The 27,861-nt window shown below is 34.2% G+C and overlaps 4 protein-coding genes and 1 long non-coding RNA gene across 10 annotated transcripts; 3 read left to right on the plus strand and 2 right to left on the minus strand.

Annotated features, from left to right (window-relative positions):
- The first annotated feature begins 279 nt into the window (after positions 1 to 279).
- On the plus strand, positions 280 to 1,386 carry LOC111805002 (RAF-like serine/threonine-protein kinase 24). The gene is made up of 2 exons (XM_087124618.1): positions 280 to 600; positions 763 to 1,386. Exons 1-2 carry the CDS (start codon positions 423 to 425, stop codon positions 1,209 to 1,211), a joined length of 627 nt encoding a protein of 208 aa, XP_086980744.1. The 5' UTR covers positions 280 to 422; the 3' UTR covers positions 1,212 to 1,386.
- On the plus strand, positions 1,223 to 8,502 carry LOC111805027 (uncharacterized). Of its 2 annotated transcripts, none has more exons than XM_087124621.1 (7): positions 1,223 to 1,305; positions 1,388 to 1,404; positions 1,818 to 1,894; positions 2,408 to 2,502; positions 7,207 to 7,356; positions 7,465 to 7,595; positions 7,731 to 8,444. In XM_087124621.1, exons 1-5 carry the CDS (start codon positions 1,223 to 1,225, stop codon positions 7,238 to 7,240), a joined length of 306 nt encoding a protein of 101 aa, XP_086980747.1. In that variant the 3' UTR covers positions 7,241 to 7,356; positions 7,465 to 7,595; positions 7,731 to 8,444. The 2 variants fall into 2 exon arrangements, with proteins under 2 accessions (XP_086980747.1, XP_086980753.1); XM_087124627.1 differs by having other exon boundaries at positions 1,249 to 1,305; positions 1,388 to 1,471; positions 7,731 to 8,502.
- Positions 8,323 to 10,564, minus strand: LOC147793830 (uncharacterized). Its single transcript, XR_015421376.1, has 2 exons — positions 10,463 to 10,564; positions 8,323 to 9,228 (listed from the first exon to the last, which is right to left on the minus strand). It is a non-coding gene; the product is annotated as an uncharacterized LOC147793830 (long non-coding RNA).
- Positions 10,565 to 17,979: 7,415 nt separating this feature from the next.
- On the plus strand, positions 17,980 to 19,258 carry LOC111809888 (ethylene-responsive transcription factor ESR2-like). The gene has a single exon (XM_023696361.2). The coding sequence runs from the start codon at positions 17,980 to 17,982 to the stop codon at positions 19,030 to 19,032; it is 1,053 nt and encodes a 350-aa protein (XP_023552129.2). The 3' UTR covers positions 19,033 to 19,258.
- A 2,422-nt stretch (positions 19,259 to 21,680) lies between these two features.
- LOC111811253 (BTB/POZ domain-containing protein At1g67900) lies at positions 21,681 to 27,114 on the minus strand. Of its 5 annotated transcripts, none has more exons than XM_087117469.1 (7): positions 26,860 to 27,114; positions 26,494 to 26,573; positions 25,619 to 25,746; positions 24,789 to 24,935; positions 24,633 to 24,702; positions 23,300 to 24,562; positions 21,681 to 22,338 (listed from the first exon to the last, which is right to left on the minus strand). In XM_087117469.1, the coding sequence occupies exons 4-7, from the start codon at positions 24,845 to 24,847 to the stop codon at positions 21,841 to 21,843; spliced, it is 1,890 nt and encodes a 629-aa protein (XP_086973595.1). In that variant the 5' UTR covers positions 24,848 to 24,935; positions 25,619 to 25,746; positions 26,494 to 26,573; positions 26,860 to 27,114; the 3' UTR covers positions 21,681 to 21,840. The 5 variants fall into 5 exon arrangements, with proteins under 5 accessions (XP_086973595.1, XP_086973588.1, XP_086973587.1 ...); XM_087117462.1 differs by having other exon boundaries at positions 24,789 to 25,358; XM_087117461.1 differs by having other exon boundaries at positions 24,789 to 25,358; positions 25,619 to 26,335.
- Positions 27,115 to 27,861: the final 747 nt, after the last annotated feature.

Raw genomic sequence — 27,861 nt, forward strand, 5'->3', positions numbered from 1 at the left:
TTCAAACCGAATTTTCACTTTTCGTTTAATTTCTATTAAAAAATTAGATTATAACGTAAGCAGCCATACTTAAAAAAATGCTATTAAATGCTAAATTAATAAAAATACTTTTTGAATTTTGAATTTTATTTTGAAAATACCTTAAATTTTATTATTATTATTATTATTTTTTTTTTAATAATAGCCCAAATAAGATGAACGGAAGATATTCGGCCCATAGCTTTCTAGTTAATTACACTTTTACCATCACTGGCGGGAGTAATTATTTCTATAAATAGTGGGTAAGGCGTACCAAGACCAGGCTTGGAGAAGCAACTCCAAATCTTCTTCTCAGGTCTCTTTTCTTTACATTCCTGGTCCCTCCCTTTCAATCTAGATTGGACCGATAACTTCGGGTTCAAATCCAAGAGGCGAAGTAGAAAATGGTCGGAGCCTCACACAGTCCCGGCGGCGTCGCCGCCAGATCTGACAGAACTGCGACCATCAAGTTTCTCTGTAGTTATGGAGGCAGGATCCTTCCTCGTTATCCTGATGGCAAACTCCGTTATCTTGGTGGTGTAACTCGTGTCCTCGCCGTTGATCGTTCCATTCCTTTTTCTGGTTAGTATTAATCTCTTTTCGTAATTTATATTGCATTATCCGTGCATTTATTTCGCGAATGTTTCGATTGAATGTTGTAATTTATTAGGTTGAGGTTGAATGATTGATTTAAGCCTTGGTATGAACTTCTAGAGTGAGATTTATAATTGTGTCTGGTTACAGAACTGTTGTTGAAGCTGGAAAAGTTGTGTGGAACATGTGTGAGTCTTCGTTGTCAATTGCCTTCAGAGGATTTGGATGCTTTGGTATCGATAACCTCCGATGAGGACCTAGCGAATCTCATCGAGGAATACGATAGAGCAGCCTCGCCGTCTTCTTTGAAGATCAGAGCGTTCCTTTCACCGCCTAAATCCGTGAAAGAATTTCCTCTCCCTTGTTCGTCGGCCTCTTCATCACCGTCGTCCTCAAAACCTTCGTCTCCGACAACTGCTATATCCTCTCCAAGGGCCTCAACGCAGGTTCCTGACTATTGTATCCATCAGATCCCAACGCCAGTGAGGTTTTCGTACCGCCTGAAGAAGTCACCGGCGAAGGTTCCTCTCTTCTCATATCATCCTCAAGGGAATCCTAGCCACATCTACCTCATCCACAATGGAAATCACTGGCAATAGCATCAACTAGGATGAGAGAAATCAAAGTAAACATACATATAAGATATAACGAAATAGAAAAAGGGAATTCCAAGCACAAAAAAGGATGTATGATGTAAGGAGAATGTACATGTCGCTAAGGATTTCCTTTTGATCCATTAGCCATTAATGAAATTCGGTCCTATTTCATTTTTCAGCCCTAGCTATTGTGATGGTGAGTTTCTTCGTCAAAGAAACGGAATCCGTTCCCGACTTTGAATTACAGCTTCCATTACCATTAGGTCCGTTAATCGCACGCTTGTCCTCTCTCCCAGTAAGAGTTTAGCAAATGTCCACCGTTTTCTCTAGGTCCTATTAACATTCCACGCACGGAGCCTCCATAGTTTAGGTCTGATTGTTGCTTGTGCTTGTGCACAATACGTATTTTTACTCTGGCACAACTGGCTTTATTATCTGATCTTGTTTCTTTCGTTCTCTTTTAAAAACTCAGTTTTAATAAGTTCTACTGTTCAGTTTTCAAAATACTATGAATGTTGTCCGGTGGATTACAATTTCCGTAGTCTTTGATAAAACGATGAACTATATAGTTTTCCATTGGATGTTAATCTTACCAATCTGATTTTGCAGGGTCTAAGAGACCATCACATTGGATCAAACAAAATTTGAAGACACAAGGAGCTACGGCTGCGATTCTGCCATTGGATGTAAGATCTCCGTCCTATCTAATCTATTAGTTAAATTTGTATATGTTTGTGCTGTGTGTTCGTAAGTGTTGCTTCCTCTTAGGCCTTCCAACATGGTTCTGCCCTTTCATTGTTGATTCTACCAATCCACTTACTGATCAGTTACTGCAGGCCTTCAAAAGTGTTGTATTAATTTAATGAGTGGTGTCGGCTTTGTTTTTAAGTGTTCATAACTGTTGCCTAATTTAATCATATGTATGTGTACCTGTTCATTAGTCTTCAATTCCTTTTAGGCCTTCTAGCATAGTTCAAACCCTTTAATCGTCGTTTCTTTCATTCCTCTTACCCCGTTGCTGTAGACTCTCTTTCTCTCTCCGCACACACATTCATACACGTATATTTTACCTTTTTGGCTTTCTGGATGAAAAGTTCACAAGTCGTATTCGTGGTTGCGAAAGATCACATAAATTCTATATTAATGTTGTGAGAAAATGATGATACATTTATATGTATTGGATCCTTTATATATGTTAGGTACATGCGAAGAAAATCTGCCATTGTCGGAACCAGAGATCTACGAGGTCTGTTTGCTCTGTTTTCTGTACCGAGAGTTTCATTCGCAATCACAGGTACTCCTTTCTTCTTTCCCATTCATTTTGAATAAAGTAACACAAGATAATACTCTGGAAAATTTTGGGTAGAAATAAAATTAAAAAAGTAAAGACCTACAAATAGGGAATTGTGGGGGGAAAGACAGCAGTAATATGGTAGTAGTAGGAGCAAGTTGCAGGCTTCTATGGCGTGGCCTTGACGATGAGGTTTGGTTTGTTTCTGTGTTTGGAGAGTGGAGGAAAAGTCCATGAGTGGACAACAGGGACAATGGCTGAAAATGCACTGGGGACCATATTGAGATCAGTTTGACAAAAAAAAAAAAAAAAAGAAAAAAAAAAAAGGAAAGATAAAGGACGGGGCCCACCCATAGCATCAAGATAAGATAAGACTTCTGGGTTACGTTACATTATCTAGATTGTCTCTTTGCCAGACAAGGGGAAGGCACTGGACTTGTGTTTCATTTCATCTAAATTTACTAGAAGAAATAAAGTCACAATCGTATAAGGACCAGTAAAAGAAAAAGTAAATAATTAATGACCCACCTACCCTTTTAAATTCTAACCCCAGTTTGGGAAACAGATTCTCACCACACATGATATGATGTGGTCCAACACTGGCTGGAGATTTATCCCATTCTTCAAAAACCCATTTTCTATTATTTATTTATTTATTTATTTATTTATTCTTCTGAGAAGTAGCCATTTGCAAATATATTTTCATTCTAATAATTTTTTTTTAAAAAAAGAATTTTTTATTTATAAAAAGGAAGATAACATGTGCGTGGGCCATGTTTTCATACCCTTTTTTATGCTAGAGAAACAGAAAAGGATGCCCACACACACATAATTCTGCAATTATTCTGTATTTTATTTTTAAAAATGATTTTTTACCTCTTAATTTCTTTGTATTTGCAAACTGATCCCTTTCTTTGTATTTTTTACCACACACACACACACATGTAAGTCTGCAATTATGCCCACACACACACACACAATATATCTCTAATTTATTATTCTTTACTCCCTTAAAATATTTATCAATAGACATTCAACCCCAAAATTTAATATAAAATTGTAAAGATTGGTGTTTTGTATTGACGGGCTTCGTGTTGTATTCAAACACATGATGATTCACCTTTTTAAAAATAAAAATAAAAATAAGCCAGGCTATTTTAATTTATCAGTTACTCGCTTCACTAATAGTCATACAACGAATGAACGAATCCATATAAGAAACAGAAAAAAAAAATCCAACATTATTGAGGTCGTGGTTTGTATGATCAATTGCTTTATTTAGATTATCTTTGAATTATATGTTTTTTTAGTTCGGTATATTGTTTTGAATTATCTTGTTGGTTTTTCTATTTTGTAATGCATTAAGATAAGATAAATAATTATCATGTTAATCCAATTCGTATTAATATTTTTTCCAAATAAATTTATTGTTATAATTCCAGTTTTTTTAATTATTTAGTTTAATATTGGTGGACATGATTTTATTATTTTACTCGATCGTTGTTTCGTCACATTATTATTATTATGATTATTAATATTACTAAATATATTTCATTGGTTCAGCCTATAAAAAGATATTACACTGTAGTGGTGTTTGTTTCTGGGGTTAGGAACGGGTTTCAGGGAGAGGATTTAATTTATTATCTGGAGAAACTCTTTTTCCAAACATCTAAAAAGAAGGCAATGGAAGGGTTTTTAAAACGCATTCAAACGGATGAGGTTCTTTTAATGTTTTTTTTTTTTTTTTTTTTTTTTTTTTTTTTTTTTTTTTAATTTTAATCTTTTTTCCTTTTGTATTGCTTCTTCCTCCAGTTTTTTTTTTTTTTTTTCTTGATTATTTTTCATTTGTTTTTTTCCTTTTTCTTTTATTTTCTTGGTTGTTTTTTTAAATATGATTATTATTTTTAATTATTAATGTTGAGTATTATTTCTTCTTTTTTTATAACTCTATTAACTTATCTTCTTTTTTCAATTAGATGTGTTTTTATGTTGAACTATGATTAATTCAAATTAAATTTGTAATTAATAATAATAAACTATAATTATAAAAAAATAATGAAATATTCTAATATAATATATATATGTATATATTATTTTATTAATAAATTATTATAATGGTATGACATTTATAAATATATCTCATTTAATATAATTTACCCACCACTATAAGTTGGGGGTAAATATTTATAGTTAAAAACTTTATATTTTATTAAATTAAATTATTTGAGAATTAAAACTTAAAACAAAATAAACTTAAAAACTTAAAATTTAAGGTACATAAATGAAAATTAAAATAAAATAAAACTTCTTAACATTATTTTAAGAATCTGACTTCATAGAAATAGAAATAAGAGACCTAATAATAATTAATTATCTAAAATTAAATAATACAATAAAATTATTAAAAAGTATTTAGATAACATTTTTTATATAACATCTATTTGATTCCTTCTTCCACATTTTTGTTTCTAGTCATCATAAATAAAAGTTTGACCCAACGGCCCTTAGGGTTTTGAACCATTGATTTCATTAGCCTTTGGTTTTTCCAAAAGGCATGGGCCAAAAGAATTGTTATTTCTTATATCCTCCTGTATGAGCTTCCCCTTGTGTTGTATAATTTAGAAAAGCCATTAATTTTTAAACCATGATGACGATAACGTAATCTTAACCAGAAACCGTATGCCGACGTTTCAAAGTCGTTTGTAACCCATCAAATTTCCCTTGTCACTAGTTCCTCAGAGAGTTCTTTGATTGGAAATTTTGCTTAAGCTCCTTAAGAATAAAGTAAAATGTTGAGTATAGAAGGTCTAGAAATAAGATACTTTTCTTGCTATCAAAATTTCATATAAAATAAATAATATTTTTGCTTAGTTCTTACTTCTAAAAATGTTACTTTAGATAATTAGTTGTAGTTAGTTTTTAATAAGTTAAATTATTTAAATAATTTTAATTAATTTAATTTTTATTATATTATAAATAATATCTTAAATTTGAGGATTTTGAATTTATTCAATTATTATTCTCAAATAAGTGGTTTTAATCAAATTATACATATTTTTAATTATAAATAATTAGTACGGTAATCAAATTAAAGAATTAATTATACATGATGAAAAACTGTAAAGTGGAGTAAATTATTTAAGATGAGATTATCTTATAATAAGTTATTAATAAAAGAATAAAAAGATTAAAAAAAAGAAGATTTTCTATTACATGTGCAAAATATGATATAAAAAAGAAAGAAAGAAAGAAAGAAAGAAAGAATAATAATTGTAAAATAGAAGGGAAAAAAGAGAGTAAAGAAAATGGAAATAAAAAACAAAGAGATAAAAATGGAAAAGAAAATGGAAATAAAAAACAAAGAGATAAAAATGGAAAAGAAAATGGAAATAAAAAACAAAGAGATAAAAATGGAAAAGAAAATACGGAGGAAAGGTGATAAAAAGAATAAAGAAATTGGAAAAAAAAAAGAAAAAAAAAAAAAAAAAAAAAAAGAAGGAAAAATTGGGTGGATTTTGAAGACCCGTAGTTTTTTTAGAAGTTTCGAAAACCCACCACAATGTGATGCCAGGAAAAACTTTTTCAAGGCATCTGATTTCAAAACTTTAAAACAAACCTCGGTTTCCAAAATGCATATCCATTCCCATCTCTAAAACCCTCTAACCAAACATGTGCACGGGGTTTATACTGTTTATCGACATGTTTATTCAAATGGAACAAATTATGCAATTTAAGTATACGAAGTTCACACCCATTGATTTAAGTCAGGACTATAATTATCTTCTAGACATCTGAGTATAGGTGTAATATTGAATGCACACAATATTCTAGCATAGTAGCTGATCGAGATTATCTCCTTGAATTAAAAAGGCAAACAAACAAACAAAAGGTATAGGTACGGGTGTCGATCATCTACTTAAAATTGACTTTTAATTTGAATAGTTGAGCATACAAATGTCTCTGGCTCAACTATTATTATTGTTATATAATTAAGGGTTTTGTCTAACAAAAATAATTTGAGGTCACACTCAATTAGTTGATGTCCTATTTGAACCAAGTCCATCTTTTTTATCTCCATGAATCATGATAATTTATTTTATGAAGTAACATAGTCTAAAGACAATTAAAATTATGTGGATATATTGTTTATGCATGTGATAATTTACTGGACACACTGGGATTAACCATACGAGTAATGACATAAATGGGCAAATTTAGAACCGGGCTTCGAAATATACCCCATCTATTTCTTTGCCGGATAAATGGCCAAACAACACATTTAAACACTAATTAAGATTTATCAAATGATTAAAATACTCCTTAACAAAACAGCTAATTGCAATTCTAGAATTATGGAGTAATTAAAGTGAGTCTCAAATTCAAAACAAAACAACCCAAATTTTATAAATCAAAGTTTAATAAATTTTAGGATTCTATGTTTAAGAAATTTTCATCCTAAAAAGATACTTTCTAAATCTAGACTAAATAACTTTGCACTCCAAAGTCCAAATAACTTTATAGACTACATAATTTCAGAATTAATTATCTTAACTGGGTGTCTCAAACACCACCTTAAATCCTAACGATTTTACATGTTAAAGTTATGTCTTAAGTTCTTCGTTTTATACCTTTAGTTAAAGGTTTTATGTTCATCCCTACATGTTATCAATTTGGTTTTTTATGCATCAATAAATTTTTTTAATTCAGTCCCTTGGTGTTGGGGAATCTTAAAGGCAATTGATGTAAAATTGGAAGTGAACGAAAAAGTCATAAGAATTTTGAGAGAGGCTGAGACTATGAGTATGGAAAATTTCGCCTATTGATCTAAAGCTTAATGTAGCGCACAATCAGCTGGAGGTAACTTTCATCTTCTAGCTCCTCTGTTTTTTAACATGGGTTCTATGAATTGGCTTAGTTGATCTAATACAGTCAATTGCTTTATAATTTTCCTAAACTGGGCTTCAGAAACTCCAGTGCCTTGATATTTCTTCGAATCTTTTGGAGTCACTTCCTGATTCTATCGGCCTATTGGCTAATTGAAGGTCGTCAACGTATCAGGAAACAAACTGAACTTCCTGAAACCCTACTGGTTGCAGGTAACTAAATCAGTAGTCTTTGGCTTCCTTTTCAACAGCACATGGAAAATGATGTTCACTGTGCTGAGTTTTGAATATTTTGATTACTTGGTGGGGTCTTCTTTTTTTTTTTCTTTTTTTCTTTTTTTACTGTAGTTCGTTGGTGGAGTTGGATGCAAGTTTCAACAATCTGCGAAGTTTACCTATAATTATTTGGATATGGATTGGTTAATCTTGAATGGCTATCAATCCAGCTGAACAAGATATGTTACCTTCCTACATTGATGTCAGCTTAGGTCTCTAAGATTTGGCCTGCCCCGGCCATTGGAAGGTTAACGAGTCATGAGGTGTTGATTCTCAGTGGTAATTTCAACCACTTGACTGAGGTTACTGAACCAACTAGTGATCTCTGCAACCTAAGGGAGCTAGATCTTGGTGATAACCAGATAAGAGCTCTTCCAGACAGATTTGGCCGGCTGAAAAAACTAATCAAGTTGATTATGGATCAAAATCCGCGTCTGATTTCTCCAATGGAAATTGTTGACAAAGGGGCCCAAGCGGTGAAGGATTTCATGGACATTGGAAGGGCGATTTAGATGCAGAAAAACAGAAGGCCATGCATGAAGCAAACATGCCTGAAGATCAGAGTGGATGACTTACTTGGGGATCCTCCATGTTGTCTAACGTAACTTCTGGGGTTGTACAAACTATTTCTGAATATACAGGAGGAAGGAACGAAACTTCCAAGGACCCATGGTTGTATCAATAGTTGTGAGTGGTGGATCGTATGGTTTTCTTATCAACCTGGATTTCTAAGGAAATTTGTGTATATTTGCATGTATAATAAATATACACATATTTTGCTGCAAATGCTACTGAACTGGATACCTACATGGTATAAGATTGGCTTCTATTTCCAAAACCTCAATCTGGAATCAACCATACAATCAACACAGAGATGTGTTATAACATGAATTTAATATAAGAAGAGCACATTCATGTACACCTTCTAAACTAAAACAATCATCTTTTTGTTTTTGTTTCTGTTCCTACAAAGTAAACTTGTTTTATTGAAGATTGTTTATATATTTTTTTTGTTTACTCATAAACGTTTTGATATCTTATGATTTATTTAGAATTTGTCTGCAAAACTCAAACAAAAGATTTGTGGTCTGTGCTTCTTAAAAAATAATCATAAATTAATTAAAATAAAATACTTGTGAAGTTTCAAAGTTGTCCTATTTAATCCTATGTACCTTTGCCTGTGAAGGGAGAGTAGGATCTCAGCCTTCCGCCATGGGATAACCCTTCCGAGAGATGAGAGGAAATTTTCTTTTGCGAGTGCTCTCGCAGACAATAGACTATAGATTCAAACATGATTTTTGTGCTTGTCATTCTAATTCTTACGGAAACACGATTTTAGTCTTTTCGTGCTTGTAATTCTATTTCTTTCGAAAACGTGATTTTAGTTTTCTGTTCACAAAAGTAAACTGAAAGCGAACTCTAGTATTAAACAGACCAAAAGATTTGTCAGTGAATTTCTAAAATAGTCCGGACGTACCTTTGTCCCTCTGTGAGCATATCTAAGACTTCCACCACCATGGAATAACCTTTCGAGATAGGAGGCGGATCTTTGCTCTTGTGAGCGCACTGACTGGCAATAAACAATATGATTTCGTTACTTGTAATTCTAATTTCATCCTTGAAAAATTATAAATAAAAAAAATTGTAAACCATCAACCTTTGTTTTATTAAAGAAAAAGAACCAAGTACAAATTAACGAAAAAATTATATGATTGATTTAATAGTTGATTATGTGTAATCACATAGTTCAATCACATAAAAATATTGACCATGATATATCCCTTCGTATGAAACTTAGAGAAAGGTAGGATTAAAGTTTGTTCAATAAACAGAATCTAGAAAATTATGAGGATTTGAAGTTGCAGAGACCAGAACATAGAGAAAAAAAATGGAGCATGAAACCTACTAATATAAGTTGTAGCTCTCGAATATAAGACTCAATCAACAGAGTAATCAACAAAATTATTAAAGATAGCCAATAGACAAGCGCCTACATGAGAGGAAGCCACAGGAATCTCAAGATCACACAACTCGGCTAAAACATCTTCAACAACTGTAAGAAATGGAAAGAAAATGCAATTTCGTACAAAGTTTCGGACAAAATATAAGTAGCAAGCCAAAAGTTTTTCTAAGAAAATCAAGTCGCCACAGATTCTCGCACTTGCGAGCCAATGCTCGGTGAAGGAAATTAGAACTTGCAGATGGAAAACCTCATAGTAAAATCGAAAGATCGTGCAATTGCAAGCTAATTCTCAGTAAAGAAGAATATAAATTGCAGACGGAAACCGCAAAGCAAAACCACAAGAATTTCTCGATCATAAAAATTCAACAGAGATCTAAACCGTGCAACCTGAAATTTCTTGCAAATCACAAAACAAAATTCAAGCCGAAGCTAAAATCACAAAGCAAATCACAGGTTGCAACACATTGTCAACAGTTGCAAGCTATGCTCGGTGAAGGTAACAAGAAACTAAAAACGCAACTCAGAACAAAATCACAGTAATTGCTCAATCACGTAACTGCAGCAGAGATCAACATTCAAATAGAGAAAAATGATGCAAGACCGTGCAATTCCTTGCTTTTGAGAAAACTCTCAAACTTACAAAAACATCAATCGCCAGTTGAAAATGCAAAAGCAAACCATTACGAGTATCAAATCCCGAAAATTACTAATCCAATCAACTATCGGCTGGAAAAACACATACATACATACATACACCATACACCATACACCATACACAATTCATAAAACGAGAGAAATCACCAAGAAAAAACTAGCTATCACCTTAAAAAATCAGAAATACCTGTCTAATAGCCGAAGAGAAATCAATTTTTCCGCCAGGACAGGGAAAGAAGATCAAAGTGCCTCAAGCCAATACCGAAGAGCGCGCGCGGGAAAGCAACTAGCACCCATTCAAAACTCATAGGCTGCCTTTATATACAATGAACAGAATGACTAAATAGCCCTCGGCAGGCCTCTCTCCCCCTCCCTTCAAACCAAACAACCCATTGAATTTTAAAATGAGCTTATCAGTGGCCCAACATATCTTTCAACAAAGGTCTAAAACTTTCGGCCCATGTTATTGGGCCCGCGTATAACTGAAGAAAGCCCAATAAGCCTTCATAGTCAATACAACAAGGTATCTCGTTTGCTCCTTTTCCCGATAAATAATGAAAGAAAAATCATCCAACAAAGAGTCAAACTTCAAATCAGGACAGACACCACTGGAGCCGTCAGATTACAACTACGTTGGACCCAACATCAAATCACAACCGTTGAAAAGTGGGTAAATTTATTGACTTTGTCCCCGGTGATTCACGGTCAGGGATAATTTTCTTCACTTTAACCGACACGTGTCTAATGGATGATATCTGTGTCTTCAAAAGCCTTTTCCATTTTCCAAGGATGCGTCTCTTCATTCCTTGAAACCATCAGAACCGTCTACTTGTGGACAAGCATATCCTCTGATACGACGGCGTATCTACCCGAACTTTCTCCATTTTTTTTATATTATTTTTTTTCTTCTTTTTCTTTCTTGTCATTTTTTTGAATTCCCGGCCGACATCTTTCGATGTAATCAATCACTAATCTTCGGTCGGTCTACTCACCAGGTGAGTTGACAGATCTCTCTTTATTCTTTCATTTACTTAATAATATAACAATTATCTTTTAAACTTAACAATTTATTTAATATTATTTTTTTATAAATCAACCAAAAAAAAATGTATTTAAAATTCTATTTAAACGAAGGATGAAGAAAATTTATAGATGTACATTTAATTCACGGAGCTTGAGACTCCCTTGAATAAAGTGGAGATGCCTCGTTTAGATGGTAAATAGAGATTTCTCTCAATTGCATAAATTGGGCAACATTATATTCTCCGATTTGCCTAATTACTTGACAGACCCTAAATCCTAATCCATTTGATGTCTTGCTTACCTTTGCTTTATTTTTGTAATAATAAATATTTTTTTTTACATTTATGTTAGTTTTTTCGTGCGCATTAGACTGACATTTGGGTTGTTTTGTTTTCGTGACCTTTGTTGTAATTATTCTTGATTCAATTATTAATTTATCCATAAAAAAAACCAATCACTATTATTTAGGTTGTTTTTCTTAAATTTAGAAATTGCGCTACCTTATAATATAAATATAGATTAATTATATATTTTGTTTATTATTATATGGGAAATGATTAGGCTATTTTTTTAAATAATAACAACGGAGAAAATTTTCTTACAAAAATCCGATTCTCACTAAAATAACTAGATAACTTCACCGAATAGAGAATGAAATACATAGTGAAGATGGAAATATCGAAGACCTCCCCGTCTTCACCCTGTTCATGCACATCTCTAGAGAGAATAGAGAGATTTATCAAAGTTAAGAGGATATTTCCCATACCATTGCGGTCCAATTTCCGTCTATATTAATTTAAAATTTGAACAAATTAATTAAACATTATATGAAGTGTTTTAGAGTTTATAACAAAAGAAGTGGGTAAGGAGTAAAGCAAGAAAGTTGGAAGTTCCAGAAGTAGCAATGTTGTTGTTTGCGAGAGAAAAATAAAGGCATGGCACCCGCAGAAGGGACTGCGACTTCCATGGAACATCACATAAACCCTAGATACCTTTCCCTTGCCTTCCTCCTACCTACTACTGCATTCATTTTCCATACACATGCACAATTAATTCTTCTACTTATTCTTTTCATTTTTTTAATTAATTTTTTCAGATGAGATGAAGAAGCTGCAGGTTAGCTTTTGCACGCTTCGCCTCTATCTTCCACGACATTGTACTGTCCCGACCACCTTTTCTGATCCCATTAACATTAATAACACCCTTCTCTAAACTTCTTTTTTCTTTTTATTCCTTCATTTTTAAATCTATTTTATTTTTTATATTTTCTGTTTAAATATAAATTTAGTTCACCCTATATCATTCAAAACTTTTAATAGAATGGTTCTAATAATTCAAGAATTTAATTAATTTGACCTATTCAATCCAAACCATAAATATTAAGTTGACCGTTAATTATATGGTAAAATATCTATATATTTGTCTTGCCATTTTACTAAAAACAAATATATTGTATTGATTTATTATTCTTTCTTTTTATTGTTATTTTCGTATGATTTGTAATTTACTATATCTCTCGAACTCTTACCACCACGGAGGATTCAGCAAACATTCACCTATTTATAATTCAAAACTTTTAATAGAATAAATATTAGTTTGAGATGGATTTTTTTTTTTTGTTTAAATTCAGTAGAATTTTGAAAAAAACTAAAAAAGTTAATCTCAACTATTAGTTTGAGATGGATAAATATTAGTTTGAGATAGGATTTTTTTTTTGTTTAAATTCAGTAGAATTTTGAAAAAAACTAAAAAAGTTAGGTCTGGGTTGACTTTTTTTTGTTTGGTCAACTCGACCAATTCAAACATAAGGTTACAATGCAATCCAATTCTATCATAGTTTAAAATTTATTATGAAAATTAAAAATATTTAATGTTTGTATTGGTTATGCTTTAAACATGTGAATATTTAACATTTCAGTTATTAATGTAACGTCTATGGTACATAAAAACAATCTTTTTAAATTATTAAGACAAATGGGCAAGACAACCCAACCTAACTTAAAAATTCGGTTAGTTTGGGTTGATTTAGTTGACCCGACGAAAAAGGTCAACCCGCCAATTGACTCGAATTTTTTAATTTCTCTAATCTAACCTAATGTAAGTTAATTTGATCAAATTCGACTCATATACGTCTCAATTAATAAGTTTTTTAATTTAGAAAAATTAAAATTTGGAAAAGGGTATTATGGGAAAAATGTTATTGAAAGCAGAATGGATTAGAATTAAGGGTTGGTGGCGTTATTGGCAGTGACAAAAATCACAGGCTACCGAATGCATCTCCCCGAAAACGACGGGACGTTGTAACTAAAGGGTCTAATTCCGACATGGGATTAAATTATAATTAAGTGACAGAACCAGAAGGAGGAACCGTCTCTCACCCTGGCCTTTAAAAACATACCAACCAAGCTGACCACTACACACAACTAATATAATGTATTATAATTCATATTGTTTTCAAAATTATTTGTGTCCTTGTCCCCTATTGGCAAAACTAGTATTTCTGATCCTTTGTTTTTCAAACAATATCATCCTCCCACATTGTTGGGTTTCAAAATTTATGATTTAGAAATTCATCCGACTCATAATTCGACCAAACTAAATTACTCAACCCAAATCATCGAAGAAATGAAACCGACAGGGGAGGTGAAGGAGCGAAGACGAAGACGAAGACACTGAACTCCTACACCTCTCCAACTCGTCTTCTATTTTTAGGGGTTTTGGCACTATGTATCATGCACTTCTAGGACCCGAGACAGAGGAAACCGAAACAAACCCTTCGCTCCATAGAAAGTGAATTCCTAAGGGATCAGATGACTTGCCAATTCCAAGAGAGTCGGGTCAAGTTATATTTAATTTTCAATTTATGCTTAATTAAATTTTTTGTAAACGGAAAAAAGTGGGTCAAAATGACTCGAAAATACAGGGTTACCCTCAAATCTTACCCTAATTTTAAGTTTATTACGAAAATTGATAATATTTAACGTCGGTAACCAAAATTAACAGTATTTTGTAATTTATGAATGTTTGATATTTGAAATATATGAAATTAGTTATCAAGCTAATATACGTTGAGTATTATTGGGAGTGAGTCCTGCATCGGTTGATTTAGTGGAAGATCATAGGTTTATAAGTGGATAATAATATCTTCATTGGTACGAGGCTTTTTGGGGAAGCCTAAAGCAAAGTCACAAGAATTTATACTCAAAGTGGACAATATCATACTAGTGTGGAGAGTCGTGATTTCTAACAATATATACCGTGATAAATATAAGTTGTTTAAAATATTTTTAAAAAACAATCTAAAAATCCAACTCAACCAATTGAGTTAAGTTGAGTTGTGAAAACCTATATGAAATTTCGAGTTGGTTCTAGAAGTTTCTTCAACCGAACCTAATTTGTATACATTCTTGGTAGATATTATGTTGAGGATTATTGGGAGTGAATCCCACATTGGTTAATTTAGTGAAAGATTATGAGTTTATAAGTGATAATACTATCTCCATTAGTACGAGTGATTTTGGAGAAGCTGCAAAGCCACAAGAGCTTTAGAGATAGAATAATAATAAAAAATTATAAGTGAAAATACTAATTTAAGGTAAATTAAAAAGTAATGAATTTCTTGAAATAGAAAAATTGATAAGAAAGGGGAGTTCCTAATTTAGTTGATATCATTAAGTTTTGAGGTGAATAAGAAAGGGGGAGTAGTATTTGGCATCAACTTTAATACAAAGGAGAGAAGGACGGTGAAGTGGAGCAGAGCAGCAGCAGCGGCGGCGGCGGCAGGGGCAGCATGATAATTAATTAATGTAAGGAAGGATGTGATTAACGGAGATGGAGAGAGAGAGAGGTAGGGAACAAAAGCTGTGGGCGCTAGTTTTTGCTTTATTCCAGTGGAAGTGAAATATGGGGGGGGAATAGAGTAGGGGGATTAGTTGGGGCTCTGAACAAAAAACAGGGGACAAACTGATTACTCTTTCTCTTCTCAACTCTGAGTCTTTCAGTACCCTTTTCCATTCTCCCCATGCATATATCTCTTCTTCCTTTTCTGTTTCTGTTTCCTACAAAATAGTGTCTTTAGAATTAAATGTGAATGGTTTAGTTCTAAACAAACTCCATTAGTTTTACTAATTACACCTTTCATTACATCAACACGACTCTCCACAATGGTATGATAGTGTCCGCATTCAGTATATGCTTTCATGGCTTTGTTTTGAGTTTTTCCAAAACGGCTCACCTCAATAAAGAGAGTATTCTTTAATATAAACCCATGAACATTATCTAAATTAGCCGATGTGTGACTTTCATCATCCAATATGTGAAACAAAAGGACCACTAAAAAGTGTCGTAAAAGTAAGAATTTAACTTTATTATATTTTATTAGAGGATTTAGAAATATTTTAGATTAATTCAGTCTTTCAAATTAGTTGAATTGAAGTGAATGGTTAAATTATTTCTTTTTAATTATTAAAAAAAAAAATTAAAATCTCATAATTTGAAAGCTACAGCCGAAACATATTATTAACCTTAATTCCAAATTTTAAATATTTTTTACTTTTGGATTGAATTGTAACCCTATTTTCAAACGGGTCGGATTGTCAACCTCCAAACCAAACCGAATTTCCTATTTTTCTAAAGTGTGGGATTGTTGGATTATTAAGTCACATGAACACTCTTAATTTTAGATTATATCAGTGGTCATATTTAAAGTTTTGAATGTATGAATTATTTGAAGAGAAAATCCGTTGTAAAATCAATTTTATATTCAATGGGTGTGTTAGACTGTAAACTAATCATCATGGTGTATCATTTATGACATGATTATATTATCTATTTGTCTTGAACTAATTATAATAGTCGAGATTATCTATTTCATTCTCAGTCATATAATTCGCTTAAAATGTGATTGGTCAAAGTTATATGCGTTTAATTTTGAAGTTTCTACGATTGAATCCAAATCACTTATACTTAAACGTGGCTTTGGCTCGTTTAAGTACTCTTATTTTACTCGAGTGTCGCATTCAAATATCAAACTAAATCCATTGTTTTTTATGTGGTAGTGAATCCAAAAGTGTAGCACTACATGATATTACGAACCTAAGTGCCTTAAAACTCAGGAAAATACCCTTTGGTTTGGCTTCTTTAGGCCCTATTTCCATACATTTTCAAAAGTATTTTATTTTTGGAATTAATAATCGTTTATAAAGACCTTTTTCCTTTCTTCACCAAACAGTCACGTGTATATTTGTTAAAAACTGTGTATAAAGCCTTTTGAACTCTTTTTTAGCCCACAGGGATCCGTAGCATATCAAAAGTCGCAATCAAATATTTATTTTAGATTTTAAATAAAATGTACATAAAACTTTATAATAAAAATAATACTATAGTTTACATTAAAGTCAACCCATGACTCCCAAATGTATAGTATCATCTTATAAAATTAAAACAAAGTTTATAGATAAATCGTAAATTTTAATGATATTTTATTAATTTAGCAATAAATAAATATACACATATATTATTATAAGTGGCCTATGCTATTCTATTGGATGTACGTCAATTGTAGAGGACAAAAGGAAAACTCCAAAAAGGTACTCATCACAATTGTGCATGTATCTATCTACCACCACGCCTTCCCTCTATGTTATATATTTTTATTATTTTTATTTATATCGAAGCTCGATTGAGATGAGACATTATGTACTTTGTACATATACGAGGGAGATAGGATATGTTTTGTTTTTTTTTTTTTTAATTTAAAAATAAAAAGTATCTAAAATATTCATATGCAACGTGATTGTTGACTTATTCACAAAATGTTTCATAAATTTCAAATTAAGAATTGGTGATTATTAATTGAAGTTGTACAAAGGAAGTTTTAATAGCGAAAATTAAGTGATGAATACACTCGTAAAAGATGGGCCACGTCATTAACTTTAATTAAGAATTGATTGGAAATGGACGTGTGGCTGACAGGTAGATTGGAAGGGTTGCCAGCTAAGATTTGTAAAAAGCTTATGCAACCCTGCAGAAGAAAAAAGGAGGAGGATAATTATGTTTAATATAATTAATAATTTTGTTTGGGGAAAAATAAAAAAGAAATTGAAAGACAAAAACTGAAATTACGGATTTTTTATTACAAAAAATAGAGAAAATGCCAAAGGAGGAGGAACAACTTCTGAGCGCCGCCAGTGTAATTATTCTGATTGATTAAGACAATGGCTGTTTTATCCAACTTCCCATAAATAATTAAGATTAATATTAATTAAACCAATTTTAATTATTTAAATCTTTCCCTGAAAATGGTTAAACGGCGACGTTTTTAAATCCTTATATCTATTTCAATCATCGTAATTCCCTACGCTTCATTGTAATAAGCATAATTTAGCTTTGGAAATATTGAATTAACAATCAGTCTTCACTCAGTGCCTTCTGTCTATGCTCTCCACCAGCTGTCAGATTCAATACCCAAAAAATGGTTGCAAAAATAAATATTCAATTAAAAAAGGAAGTAATAAAATGATTTTTAGGAGATGAAATCAGGACCGTTCAATTGGGATCGGGTGGCCCAGTAAGATATCCTAGTCCTTCGATTATTCTACCATTGACTTCCACAACCTGCATGAATTAAATCAATTACTATAAATTTAGCCATTCGTCTTCCCTCATAACCACATTCTAGCGATGGAGGAAGCACTCCGGCGGCTCAGAGGGATGCCTGTAAAGCAATCACATTCGGACGACGCCGTTTTATGTCATGTTAACCACCGTAAGAAGTCCACTTCCTCCGCACCAAATGCTGACCGTCGAGTCATACGCGAGGGTTCGAGCTCGGGTACGATGCGATACCGTGGAGTCCGACGTAGGCCGTGGGGTCGTTATGCTGCTGAGATTCGAGACCCACACTCGAAGGAACGACGTTGGCTCGGCACGTTCGATACTGGTGAAGAAGCTGCACGTGCTTATGACTGCGCAGCACGTGCTATGCATGGTCTCAAAGCTCGCACCAATTTCGTGTACCCTTCTACTCCTTCGTCAACTTATTCACTCTCCGATCAACTTCTTTCTCCTTTAAACTTCGCTAAACAATCCCTAATTACTCGTCATCCTCCTCCGCCGTCGACTTGGTCAACGTTTTCGAATTCTCACACCTTTGACTTCCAAGAACCCGCGCCGCAGAGAATCACTCCTCCGTCTTTCTTCGACATGCTTCTCCCTCTTGATATTCACCCGTCTTCAAACCCTAACTTTGTCTCATCTACCCCTCGGTTTCCCCTAGTCGACGACAATTTTCCCTGTCCAAAACCGTCTTTTACTAATCTCCCTATCGTAGAAAACCTCGAAAATCCCAACGTTAATGAAGACATGTTACGCGACTCAGAGTTTATCCCTAAAGAACCATCAGATTCCGGGCTTCTAGAGGAGATCATTCACGGTTTTTTTCCGAAGCCCTCGAATAAGCCGCAAAATTCCCATCTTTCAGACGACATGTCGTCAATCCCGTCAGACACGAATTTCCCTCACTCAAACTTTGTGGATGAACAACAAACCGGGATTCTTTACAACTACCAAACCGGACCAGTTCAGCTCGGGTTTTCTGCCGAAGAAATATCGTTTGTCAACGGTTTGCCGATGAACATGCAGATGGGGATAGAATCGTTGAATTCGACCATGGAGAATTTTCCTCAGTACCCTGATTATCTCAGTGCTTTTGCTGCTAAAGTTTATAATACTTAAGCTTAATTAGTTTAAATTAACCAAATGTTTTGAGCTAATTAATCATTAACTACTTTGGTTAATGACCACAACCGTGTAATGGCGTGGAAAATAATTTAACCTTTTTTAGATTTTAATTCATCTGTACGGATGAGCCTCTGATGTTTGTACGTGATTCCTCAGTGTTTGTAGGTCTTAGTAATCTTAAACCCTTTTTTAAATGGTAATATATATGTAATCTTTAAATATTTTCAATTTGTTTCTTGTCGTCGTAAAGTCAAAGTAGAAACCCTACTTGGTTGGATCATAATCTGTCCATCATTTTGTCGGATTTCTTGTTGGTTTATTCGCATATATAATTTTGAATTTTATATTTGAAAAATGTTTCTTGTATAAATTTTCATAAAAGCCTCCGAGGAAATTCAAGGTTATATTGGTAATTTGACATTTTAAAAAAAAATTGACATTTTAGATATTATAAAATATATACTCTTGTTTGCCTAAAAAAAGAAAACAAAAGTCTATACTTTTGTCGTCATAATTACTATATGGTACTATGTTTGTAGCATCTAGGCTTACGTGTTCGGTTTTTTAACTTTATGTTTCGACAATTTGTTTCTTAATACAATAAAACGATTGTTACTCGACACGTGTCATGCGGTTAAAATTTGTAGTATATTTCGAAATAAAAATTTATATTTTTAAATTCAATAATATATGTAAATTATTATCTACTATGCATTATTTATAATTTAATTTACGTACTTTTCTTCATGAATTAATTCATTATTCATTTCCACGTTATGAAATGGGGTTTTTACAGAAGGGCAGTGTAAGAAAATGGGCTGAAAGCCCACTCTGATTGTATTTATTGGGCTCTGGCCCATAACATTGAAAGATTGGGCCTTTTTCATGGGCCGATAGTTAAAGTGTTCGAGAATAATGATTGCGAATAAAGTTTGAAGCGACAACGTGGCTTTAAATTTAGGAGAGAGAGATGCATGCCTGTAATGATACCGACAACGAAAGTGGCCACTAAAAACCATATTGCCTATTATTTTATTAGCTGATGCCACGTCAGCGTTTTAAATTCTCGTCAACATGTCCACGTGCTCATCATTATTTGTTTATCACTTCAAGATTGACATCAATCATAAATCCACGTATGCACACACACACACACACACACAAAATATGAAGAATAAATATTTAATTTTTTAATTTTGATATTTGTATTTATTTAGGGTTTTATTCATTTAAAATTTGATTTTTTTTTTTGTTTTATTTGGAATTATTAAATATTTTATGGATATTTTAAAGAGATATACCCACATTTTTTTAATGGAGACGTGGACTTACACGGAGGGGTGGCTTAAGACAAAAGGTGCCTCTGTGGCAGCCTACCCCTATAGCTCTAAAGCCTACACTTTTTTTCTTTAAAATTTCTCTACTTAGATGCGTCTCTTTCTGAACTGCGACGTTCACCAGAATATGGCTGTTCATATTATCAGTTTGGCCAAATCCCACTTCATTTTTGTTTCCACTGGTTTTCAATTTGCATACATACCCCCATTTCTTTCATTATTATTTAATTTGGCCCCATATTCGTTGCAATTTATTTATAAGTCCCTCATGTATTCTTTCTTTTTAGTTGGGGCATATACGGGTTGGGTGGGTTGAATTGGAGAAACTTTTTGGACTAACCCAAAATAGATTGGTTGGGCTTGTGATTCGATCGACCTATATAAAATTAACAACTCAACTCTCCTTTCTTGGGTCTAATTGGGTTGGTTGAGTTTTTTTTTTAATTATTTAAATTTTTTATTCATGATGGATATAAGTTATATTAATAACCAAGATTTCATAAAATTCAAATATCAAATATTCACGAGTAATAATTCATTATATTTACTGTGGCTAATTATGTTTATAAATTATGAAGGTTACAAATTTGAATGACCGATGGAAAGTCAAAGGTTTTATTTGTAGCTATATAAAGTTATCTATGTTATATTTGTAAAAAATACCATAAAAATGTAGTAAAAAAAATATTTATGCTTTCTTTTAACCAATGACTAACTCTATTATATTTGTAAAAGAGACTGAAAAAATATAGTAAAAAAAATATTTATGCTTTCTTTTACTCAATTAGATTGCTTGTTTGAATTATTCAAGCTTGACACTATCAATCTTACTTATGGAGTAACTCGAATTTCAAACGAGTGTTATTGTCTTAAGATATTCGATTAACAAAATAATCGATTAGGTTGAGTTGTAACCCTATTTTCGAGTTGATCCAACAAAAAAAAAATGTCAACGTATGAATCGACTCGAATTTTCATAAAAACGTAACCCAAATCGAAAAAGATAACCCACCCAATTTTTATTGGAATGGAAAGTCTAGATTGGCTGGATGATGGAGTCATCATGGGACTATTTACTCAACCCAATGGTGGGGAGGAAAGATTTCAAATCAACCAGATAATTGATTGAGTTGTGAAACAGGATAATGCTCCATTATAAGCCAAGATGTCAAAACAAGAAGCAAGTGCAGGCCTGAAAGCCTTGGAAGTTTCAAGAGCCGAAAGGACAATAGATTCTTGTTCATATTCAAGAACAAGAACAAGAACAATGTCTTGACGTGGCCCAGTACCAGCAATGGATCCACATTCCTCAGAATTTTGATTCTTATTATAATATAAGATTACACCAGCAATGAACATTCAGGATCTTAAAATTTTCTTCTAAAACCTAACTTACAAAGTAGCTGTCTAATATCAAAGCCAAAAGAAGAGAGTATATGCTACTCCTTTAATGAACAAAACTCACTCAATTCTTTTCCATCATACTTCTGTTAGTAGACCATAACTTACTGAAGATCCTTTTCGGTCGATAGGGGAGCGAACATAGAGCCTTGAACTTCGAGGGCCTTGAGATTCCATCAGGGTGCATACCGTTTTCGTTCAAATCGTCGTCTTCGGACAGCTTCATCTGCAATGTAGAAAGCTTGGATTTTGGTGATTTCAAACCTGAGATGCTCAGTTGGTCTTCTGCTTGAACACTTGTGGTAGTACTCAATGGTGCTGGTGGCTTCGACGGGTCGATATTATGAGCAGCCAGAAGCGCCTTTATGTTGCTAGGCAGCTCGGCGACTTTGCTACCTGCCATTGTTGCCCTTGCTTGCTCAAAGAACAGAACTTGGACCACTACCCTTAAAGGGAGTAGCTCGTTTTGTGCAGCGTGCATACAAGCCTCAACTGATAGTTTTTTGCAGTTGAGAATTCGACATAGTCGCTTCCTTTCGCTCTTTCCCATTTCTGGATGTGCCTGGATTTTCAGTTACAATAACTCAGAACTGTTACAAAGCAAATAATTCTGAAATCTAGCATAGACGAGCTCTAGTTATTTTGTGAGATCCCACATTGGTTGGGGAGTAGAAAAAAACATTCTTTATAAGGATGTAAAACCCTCTTCCGTGTAGACATGTTTTAAAAATCTTCAGAGGAAACCCGAAAGGGAAAACCCAAAGAAGACAATATCTGCTAATGGTGGGCTTGATCCGTTTCAAATGGCATCAGAGCCAGACACAGGGCGATGGGCCAACGAGGAGGCTGAGCCTCGAAGAGGGGTGGACACAAGGCGGTGTGCCAACAAGGTCACAGGGTCTCAAAGGGATGTGGATTGAGAGGTCCCATGTCGATTGGAGAAGGGAACGAGTGCCAGCGAGGACGCTGGGCCATGAAGGAGGGTGAATAGTGAGATCCCACATCGATTGAGGTGGAGAACAAAGCATTCTTTATAAAGGTGTGGAAACCTCTCCCTAGCATACGAGTTAATTTTTTTTTTGAAGAAAACCGACCATCTCCCGATAGAAATCTTGAGTTTTCCTTTCAAAGTTAAGATTCAAAAGGAAGCCATTCAGCGATCAAGCCATATCATATATAGAGTAAGCACGAAGGGAAATCCAAAACTGCTTATAATTGTTATCCAAAACTTCAACATTCTTAAAGCTTTCATCCAAGAATTTTCGAGTTAGTACTAAGGAGTTAGCAAAGATATTAGAGGGAACTTTAGAACAATTAATCACCACTAATTTTTTCTTGTGGGTCACCCCTATCCCAACTGCTAATAAATGGTGAGAATGACAAGATTTGAAGGTCAATAGAGTTGGTTATCCGCTAGCACCGGTGCCCCCACATCCTAAAGCATGATGTTGAAACCTTTTAGAAGTATTTGCTTGGAAATAATGTCAATGGTAGAAGTTATAGAAAGGCCATAGTTGAGTTACCTTAAGGTAGATGTCAATAGCTTTGTACAGATCATCATGATCCAGCCTTGCAAATTCCGGTACCGACTCGGCAATCGACGTGAACTTCGATAAGGGCAAATTCACGTCTCGAGCAACTTCTTGAAGATATCTGTCCACAAGCTTTGCAACCTTCAACTTTGAGCTGTGTGAAGCTGAAGAAGACCTTCTACTTTCCTGTAACTCAAAATCGATATTTTCAGCCGAGCGAGACCTTCGCCTTTCGAAGTCTATCCTTGATCTCGGGGGGCTTGTTGGGGGACTCTGCCATTGTAACATGAAATGATCAATTATGGTCCTTACTATATCTACATCATACACCATCTGGTTTGTGTGTGACGCAGAGGGTATTAATAAATCAGTGACATTCGCTTCCTCCAATTGGACACCAATTCCTCTGGCTAGTTCCATTTTTGAAGACCGCGAGGCATCAAGAATGTTGGCTGCTTTTAAAAGTTTGAGAAGGAAACTGCAGGAAACAGCACCTTTCTCTGATGGGAGTAAGCTTATTAATGATTCTAGGAGCAGTCTGTGCTTTGCTGACGACTCGTTCGCCTTCTCCGAATCAGAGTTAGACGCTGACTGCTTATCAACAGATTCACTCCTTGCTATGGTTGGGAGCCATCTTGAAGCATAAATTTTCAGAGCGTTTCCAATTAAATTGGAAGGCATTTTCCCAGCTGATTTAATGGCTATCATGGTTCTCCAGTAGAGGTCAATGTTGAGTTCTGCAACATCTTCAGCCCACCAACCTCTGGTTGCCTGTTTGTGTCTCTGGCTATCCCCACCGTTGCTCGAGATATCGTCCTTAAGTCTTCGGGAATGACTATGCGAAAGATTCGATTTCAATGGATGAGTAAGGACTTTTGATGCAATCACTTCTATGCATTTGCTTGTGATTCCAAGTTCCTCTGACCATGAAGGAAACGCTTTGGTGCTTTGTAATGTCACAATGGTATCTCTCCACCCATGAAGAATACATGAACTGAAGAACACTTCAAGCTTGTAAATTAAGTTTCCCTTCTCGACATCCTCGGTCATCTGAAGGTACTCGGCAGCACATCGAGCCGATACAATGTTGTGAGCGCTGAGCGTAATCGTTATGCCATAACAGAACTTTGCACATAGTTCAAATGCCTCAATCCCACCTGGAAACTCAGGAAGTTGGACTATTTGAGGCTGCGGAGATTCAGAGGACTCGGCGCATAGTTTCTGCAGGCGCAAACACTTGGACAGAAGAGGAAACTGTATGCCATGAAACATAAAAATCAGCTCAAAATGGTATAATTCGTTCAAAAAACGCGCTTGAATTTACCTTGTGAAGAAGATATCTACTTCCTTTCACCTGAATTATGAAATCACTAGAAACTTCAGAGGAAACTGACCTGAATTCACAACAAAAATTAAAATCCCCTTCAGATCATCCCAGAATGAGTGAAAATTTCAAGGGGCTAATTCAAAAGGATATTACCTTACAGCTTCCGCAGTATAGAAAGTGTCTGGTCGAGATCCAAGTTTCATAAACTTCATGTTGAATACTTCTTCTCCAATTTTCTTCTAAGATTCGGTATTCATCTGATACTCATGATGTGTATGCATCAGAGGAATTATTCTGCTTCTGGACAATGAAAGGGCACCCTTTAAGTTTCACCAACAGCCGCATAAGGGGTCCTCACAACACAATTTTCTCCAGACAAGAACCATAAAGACCACCAATATCTCGTACTTCACTTTCCCAACTAAGACAAACTAATGGAGACTTATCTTCCAGCTCCCAAATCTGAGAAATTTTAACCTACAGAGCACAACGAACACAGACCGTTCTCCTTGAACAATGGATTGGCTCCAAGAAGAAAGGGAAGGCAAGAGGGTTTGTTGATGTGGGTGTGATATAATATGTGTTTTTATATACAGAAACTTATGGGAGTAGCATTAGTCAAAGTGACAGAAGCCCAGAAGATCGAACATTACATAGCCTTGTCCTTTCAGTCAAATTCTCTACCCCATGTGATTTGGACAGGAAAACAACGAATCGAAGTCACTGCAATCCCAACAAAATACAAATACAGCACACCCACCCTTATCAATCAAAACCCAAAAATCAGCACAGAAAACTTACCTGCAGCCACTCACTAATTAACATACAGGACAAATAACTATTAAAACTAGAAAAGGGAGTGAAAACAGAGATAAAATGCTATAGAGAAGCTTGAGATTTGGAGCCCTTTCAACGCTATAAACAAAAACAGGAGAATTTTTGTTAATTTTGTCCAAGTTACTTGAAGAAGAATATGGTTTTACCTTTGAAGGGCATTGCTCTGCCAGCGTGCACATCATAAGGAGAAGCCCACGTGCTTATCCAGCGCCCACCGGCGGGTCCTAGCTCTCATCATTGCCACAGCCATTTTTTTTTTTTTTTACGGTGGGCTCTTTCACAAAGATTATTTTAGTCAAACACTAATTTATACGCAACATCGTACGCCTCCCCCAATCCTCCATTCCATTATTAAATCTCAAAAGGCGAATGTTAGAGCAAAATTAACAGGAAATTCAATTAAATTAAACTGTCTAATCTATGCCTCAACTTTGATTTCAAGTATCTAGAAAATATTATTAAAAGAAGAAAAAAGATAGTAAAGGGTCTCCAAAGGCAGGATTTAAGATATGATCATATCCCCATCAAATCCCCAACAAAACCCTCCACTTCACATTACGAAACAACATATTCGGATGCCAAAATCTGTTCTTGAGAATAACCTTCAAACATTCTTAACAAACAGACAAAACTAAAAGCAAGAGAATATGCAATGAGCGGTAATAATACGGAGGTAAGCTTGTTTTGGTCTTAAAGTTTGATTAATGAATGCTTAAAAGTTGCATTTATTAGGCGGTTGGAAGTCATCTTCAACATTGTTTCTGCATCGGATTCTCGTGGGTTGCTGATATATGCTTTGTATTTATGGCTTTTGATGCCCTTTGTCAACTACATCTGATGAGATTGGGAGGCTAATGTAGGTCCTACACAACCAATTCCTAGCCTTTGATCAAGTGAGATATAGCCGCATGATAAGATTCCATCACAGACCCTTTTACTTTTGTGGTTGTAAATGATATACATCTGAAATATATGGGATCGGATAAGGAAATCTAAAGCTGATGAGTCAGAATATTATCACCTCAAGAAATCTAGGCGCATAAATTCTGACAGACGATGAACGCAGCAGGCACCAACATGGGTAGCAGCTTCTTAAATTGCCTGCATTGATAACAATTAAGCCATAAGTTTAAACGAGATTATTAGACGATTTCCTTTTGTGGGTATCCAAAAAAAGAGTGCTAATTATGCTAAACAAAACACACAACTAAGTTTCAACCATAAATTGGCACTGAATTTAACAAGTAGCTGATGGGTACATGTGGAGAAAGCAAACAAAAATCATGAGCAAAAGAGAGGCAAAAGCAAAAAGGAAGCAAAGGAGAAGGCGATATGTGGGGAAAAAAAAAAAAAATTAAAAAGGAGTAACGTCCAAGCAGTGTCAAACCAGAATGTTGCAGCCCATTGAGGCATTATCACAAACAGGTAGGCTGCAAGCTTTGTGAATCGGCGCGATCAGTGTCTTCCAGATACCAAAACGTAGCCGTGTGTTGGCACGATCAAAGAGACGGGAAAGGACTGAAGGTCAAGGCAAAGGAGTGGCAGTTTCGGAATTTGGGGAGAAATCGAAGGGTAAGAATGGGTAACGGGACTGTGTTGGGATACAGGTAAAGAAGATAGAGAGAGGTGTGTGGACACATTCCGTTGTCGCGAGTGAAAAAAAAAAAAAAAAGGCGGGAAAGAATTTGCCATTACCCACAATTATTTATTTATTTATTTATTTATTTATTTATTTATTTATTTATTTATTTATTTTGCGCTAATTGGCTTTGGCTTTGTCGCCCAAACGGGGCGCCACTCGACACCGTGGGACCGCCCTATCCCTCCGTTTAGATTTTTTCCCCCTCTGTTAAGACTGCACGAGCGTCGAGTCACATTCCAAATGGAGGGGCATTTTGGCAATATTCGAACCTTTTCCCCAAACTAATTAATTTAAGGTATCATAATTGAACTAAAATATATAATAGTAATAAACAATTATAATCCAAGACTTTATATTATATATTGGTAGTTTAGGAATTTTAATTTCCAATAAATTATAAAAGAATATCTTATAGATATTTTCAAATTTTATTTAGAAAATAATACTACCATTAAAAAAAACGAGTATTTCTTTTAAATATTAATAAAATTTATGAATATTTCTTATAACTTAACCTTTAAATTTATTTCTCCACGGTATTGGATTAAAAATTAAGAGTGTTCATATGACTCAATAACTCGACCAACCTAGTTACCCAACCCAATCTAACATGGGTTGGGTTAGATGCTGATATTTTTTTAGGTCAACCTAAAAATAGGGTTACAGTCAACCTGTATTAGTGATGAAATTTTTGATATTTTAATTATTAATATAATATGTATTATGATTTTTTTAAAATATAATTTT

The sequence above is a fragment of the Cucurbita pepo genome, chromosome 1, assembly GCF_057944985.1.
Source record: "Cucurbita pepo subsp. pepo isolate OVF chromosome 1, ASM5794498v1, whole genome shotgun sequence".
Classification (NCBI taxonomy): domain Eukaryota; kingdom Viridiplantae; phylum Streptophyta; class Magnoliopsida; order Cucurbitales; family Cucurbitaceae; genus Cucurbita; species Cucurbita pepo.